Genomic DNA, 5,532 nt, shown 5'->3' on the forward strand with positions numbered 1-5,532 from the left:
GTTTATCTTTTTAAATGTTTTTGATCATTTGCTGTTTTGCATCAAGCACAAGCTATCAGCAATAAAATGTTGTTTCACTTGATGAATTTCCTTCAGTAAATATTCCATTATATGTACTTAAACTTCATGGGTGCCAATAATGGTGAGCAGGACTGTATAAGGGTCAGCAGCAACTACTGTATGTGCAACTTTTTCCAGTGATGCTTCCACAACAGTACAAGGACAGTTAGAAATCTGCAACAGAAACTTTCCTTACCTTGAGGTCTGCATCATTGTTCAGGCGTATTGTGGGAACTTCTCTCTCCACCAGGGCAGCGTTGCTCCATGCAGGCACCAGGTTCATGTCTAGTCAAATAACACTACTTGTGTCATCTAAAGATGGATGGACAGGAAAATAATTATCTCTCTGAAATCAGTCAGGTTATGGGAATTTTGACATGTTCACATCAAAGTTAAAGTAACAAAAACACTTCTTTGGCAAATTAAGGTATTGTTTCTTCTATTTTCACCACAGAACAAAGGACATGGACACTGTCTTCTTAAAAACAGTTTATTGGAGATCAATGTGTTGTGATATATTAAACTTCTAAACACTTCGTGAATTATTTATCATTCTGAAAATAGCCTTTTAGATTCTCAGAAATTATCTAGGAAAATTTTCCAGTATTGCATATTGGAGATTAGATATTTTTGGATTGGATTTTTTTTTTATGGAGAATTCAGAGTCAGGTATTCCTCATCAATGGTAGGGGTATCGGGTGTGGGTGGCTGCCTTGTTTTCTTCAGGACTGTGGAGATAGTCTATCATGGTCTGATCTTCACACCATGCGCCTGTGAAAGTATACTGTGGCACGGGCAGATAAGATTTCAGAAGATCTTAATAGGGAGGTATTGTTGATTTTTGTCAAGCTGGAAAAGATTAAAAAAAGAGCTAATTTCGTGCTTTCTCCACAAGGTGAACAATTCTGATCTTTACTCGCTCTACTATTAGGACCAAACGGCTGTCTCTGTCTGAGCCCATATTCACTTTAAGCACAATTTAGTCAGCTTGAAAAACAGTCTCCAAAGCCAAATTAAATGTAAAGCAATTATCAAGTGATGACTAGGAGCGATGAAGTGGATCCACCACCCGCACAGCAATTAATTATTAACAAGGAAGCTGTGTCTTTAACCTCTTCACTCTGACGCATTATTTTAGCCTTGACAGGGCTCTCATAACAGGCCTGTCTCTCCCATTATTTTCTGTCTATTTTCCAATCAAAATGATTGTGACAGCCTCTGGAAATTCCAATCAACTCAATCAGAGCTCATTTGTGGAAGACAGAGGCATGTGATGAGTGTATCACTGAGGAATTGAGGTGACTGGAGGCGGGGAGGAGGGGTCTTCTGTGCCTCAGGTATCTCAGAGACAGAGGTGCCTGGTTCGCTGGTACTTACCCCCAGATCTCTGATGCAAAAGGAAATGGGATACCAAGGTCAGGACAGGGTGACAGGTTTGACCTTAAAAAGGGTCAGCCAGAAAAACAAATCTTAAATTGCTTTAAAGCTGACATACAGCTGGAATGTTCAGACCTATTTTCCAAAATCATTGTTATTTTTATTTTTATCTTTATAAATTACAATGTTTGCACCCAACCAAAAAAAAATGAACAAAAACTGCTACCTAAAACCAACCCAACTTATAGAAAGTAAAAGCTACTGCCAATTGTAAGAAACATTTTTTTTAATACCGTAAATAAATTTTTAAAAGGTGTGCACCAAGCTCCTGCAATAAGTGCTAAACCCAACCACCTTTTGCACTTTTTAGTGTAGTTGCTCCAAAACATACTAATGAATTAGTCATGACATGATTATTCAGCGGCTTGCAAAACATTGGCAGTTGTGTATGTTGATTTGCTAGAAATCCAACTGGGATCTAAACCACTCAGCTGAGGTGGTTAAGAACTTTGCCCCTGAGCCACCTGTGCCTTTCCATTAAGAATGCATTTTCTTTCCAGCTACCCATACTTTACTACTAATAAAGTGAAATTTCTAAATCTCCCTGAAGGACCAAGTCCAGAGTGTTTGTGTTCCCTTTTCTTGACTTGATTATTTCAGCGTTACTGTGCTGCCAAACTCCTATTTCATCTCTACACTCAGAGAGGACATACAAAAATACAGAAGGAGGTTAGAAAATAACTAAATTACATAGATCAGACAAATTATAGCAACGATTTTTTAAACATAATGCTCTTTCATGAGACACAGGCTGCAGTCCACCTTTTACACTGTGTTTGCCTCATCTCCAGTTTCAACAGGAAGTAATTAGAACCGACAGGTCATCATAGGTCAAGTGCATACTTGCTTCACCTCTCCATCATTTTTCAAGAGAGGAATTTCTGTCTTTTCAGACCAGGACAGAATAAATATACACATTCCATAATGACTGCAAGTGTTGAAGGATATCTTTAAATAACCTGCACAGAAAGTCAGTGAATCTTTGGAACAGAGACAATGAGGACACAAAAAGAGATAGATGACTCTGATCCTTTGTAACTTTTCTGTCCTCAAATCTGCTTGTCTTTTTTTAACTCCAGGTAAAGTAAATTTACCCTGTTTCACTCCTTCAGTGTCAATAACACTGAGAAAAGGACGCTACGTTCCCACAAAGTCAGTGAGCAACATAAAACACATTTTTTGTCTGTGGTTTGGACTTTATACACAACAAGATATTTCACCAGATTAAAGCCCTGATTTGTCTGTGTACAGTAGTCTTTGTACTCTGTGTTGTTATGATGACACAGATAAGAAGTGAAAAGAGAAAAGAGGTGGGTATGTACTCTATTGTAAAACCTCTATGAGCTAAAAGTGCTCTTTGACCAAATTCTTCTAGTTTTCTGACTCCAAGCAGAGTGTCTTTTCTTTGCCATACTCTTTGCTATGTGTGTTGGGTTTTTGTTTTTGTTTGTTTGGTTTTTGTATTCTTCTTCAGGTTTTCCCCTTTACTTCTTATTCCATTTCCTGTGCTCCCATTGGCTGCAGATCTCTATTGACCCTTCCTTGACTACATTTCTCCAAAATATCACTTTGTTGGAATCTTAGTTGCCGAGCTCCTACAAATCACAAGTTTAAAGCTTTCACACAAGTATCCTCCAATTGAACAAAAGTCTTGAAGCCAAAAGACATTGCAGTAATGTTAGTATTAAAAAGGCTAAAGTGTCTTAAAGAGAATACCACCAACAGCCATGGGGCACTACCTCCAAAACTTTCTAAGCAGTTTATATTAACACCCATTTAAAAGATGAGAATATCTCTGATGAAATACTAAGTTGATATATTTTACCCATTGTTTGTCATAGATTTACTCCTTCTGATCAGTATGCTGCTGATCTTTCTTGAAAATACCTACAGAAATCAGTAGAGATTCATCAACAAAAACATACTTTTGTCCAAACAGCTCTGAGTACCTTCCCTTCAAATATGGTCACCTCAAAAGCAAAAGGATCAACATGAAAACAGCCAAAAGGTAAACTTAAGCAGTTTACAAATCAGTGGGTGAATTTCAGCCCTAATGTATGCTGGCCTTGAAGTTGCTGTGCTTCCTGATATGGTTTTGTGTGTTCTTGTTTTTGATTTGTTTTTATCTTGTAATCTGTAAATGTTTAGTTTTGTGTAATCTTGTGTAATTGTACCTTTGCTATAAATAAAAAGTGCAGATCAGTGGAACAATTGTAGCTTAGTAAAGGTTTTCAAGATTACATAATTTATGAAATATGCTGCTAAAATTAGAGTTAAAAACCAATTATCACATTTCACTCTGAACCATGACATCGACATAATACACACTCTAGGTATTGTTCAGGGTGTTCAGAAGTTTGTTTTTTTGTATTTCCGTAAGTCCCAAACTAAATCAAGATAAAGTTATGTATCATTACCTCTTGTCGTAAGCAACTTCTGAAATACAGCCTGAAAAATCAAACAAAACTAAAACTCTTCGAACTGCAATTAAAATGTACACTGCTATCTGTTTTGCTTGAGCCCCAATATAGCATTTGACTCATGTGAAACTTAATTATTTATTGACAGCTTGGCTTTGATGACAAATGATAAACTTCACAGTCCTAATGAAGCGTGGAATTACATTACCTGATGAGGCAAGAAATTGCATGTTTAGAATGCAAATACCCAATTTACACCACTAAGTTATGGAGTGAAATCTAATATTATACAGGAAGATTATCACAGCTTGTTGTCTAAATATGATATACCAATAACACGTCAAGATTAAGGCATTAAAGCTGAGCATAAATTTACCAAAAATTGAAAAACTATATTGTAAATTAAAGGTCTAGCATCCTTGAAGGTGTGCACGCTGCTTTTCATGCCAGAGTTTTAAACTGGAATCATCTTTTGATGAGAAATGATAAAATGACAGCCTCAAAGCTGTTTTAGTCAAACTTTCTAAGTGATGTTATAGTATGTGTGATTACTAGTGATACTGCGAGATCTCTCACGTCTGAATATGTGTTAAACATGACTTTCAGCTACTACCACACTAAGTGCTCGCTCAATATCTGTAAAACTGAGTTGTAGCCATTTTTGGACTGGCTAATGTACCTGTGGTGGCCATCTTGAGTATAGTTGACTCCAAAAGACAATCATTTTTTCAGAGTTTCACTAAAATGTGTCTGGTTTGTTAACACACAGGTGGAGTTAACTTTATTCATTCATGGCAAACTTTAAAAACCAGATCTTGTTAGTGCTCAGAATGTCAGGGCTGGAGGTGAGCACGGCGAACCCAATACGCAGACTCATAATAAATGAAGATTTATTTCTAAACAACAAAACAGAAAACAAAAGCTGATGTGGCAGCAAAACTACTATAACAAAAATCCAAACTGCAGATAAGGGCGAGACGAGACCAGGCAAGGCAACATGGAATGAACAACAGTAACAACAATCAACAATGAACCAGCAGGGAAGTGGAGAAGAAGACCAGGTTTTAAAGCAGAGGGAAATCAGGGGAAGTGGGCACAGGTGACTAACGAGGATTGAAGACAGGTGGAGATGGGCGTGACAGAAAAGCAGGAGCAGACTGAGGGCAAGTGAGTAATGAAAAACAAAGACAAGAAAAAAACCAAAACCAAGAAGACACATACCAAAAACCTCTAAACACCAGACAAAGCAAAACCCAAAAGCACAACTCTTGAACTCATTACACAGAATATGTGTTGGGTATCACTCTCAGCTACCAGCACCCCCAAACCTTAGCCTAATATCTGTAGAATTGGCTGAGTCATAGTTATAGTTATATTTTTTCCTGTTTGCTAAGATTGCTTAGCTGTGGTGGCCATTTTGAACAGGGTTGACTCTAAAAGTGAACTGGTTGTAGATGTACAAGTGCTGGTCATAAAATTAGAATATCATGAAAAAGTAGATTGATTTCAGTAATTCCATTTAAAAAGTGAAACTTGTATATTATATTCATACATTACATACAAACTCATATATTTCAAATGTTTATTTCGTTTAATTTTGATGATTACAAATGAC

General features: G+C 36.9%; 1 protein-coding gene across 2 annotated transcripts in view; it reads right to left on the bottom strand.

Moving 5' to 3' along the window:
- Positions 1–5,532, bottom strand: part of stk33 (serine/threonine kinase 33) — an 18,246-nt gene that overhangs the window by 9,915 nt on the left and 2,799 nt on the right. For both annotated transcript variants that reach the window (XM_025002511.2, XM_017441020.3), the window contains exon 2: positions 257–372. In XM_025002511.2, the coding sequence (XP_024858279.1) occupies positions 257–273 (17 nt within the window). In that variant the 5' untranslated portion in view covers positions 274–372. The remainder of the gene's footprint in view (positions 1–256; positions 373–5,532) is intronic.

The sequence above is a fragment of the Kryptolebias marmoratus genome, linkage group LG15, assembly GCF_001649575.2.
Source record: "Kryptolebias marmoratus isolate JLee-2015 linkage group LG15, ASM164957v2, whole genome shotgun sequence".
Classification (NCBI taxonomy): Eukaryota; Metazoa; Chordata; class Actinopteri; order Cyprinodontiformes; family Rivulidae; genus Kryptolebias; species Kryptolebias marmoratus.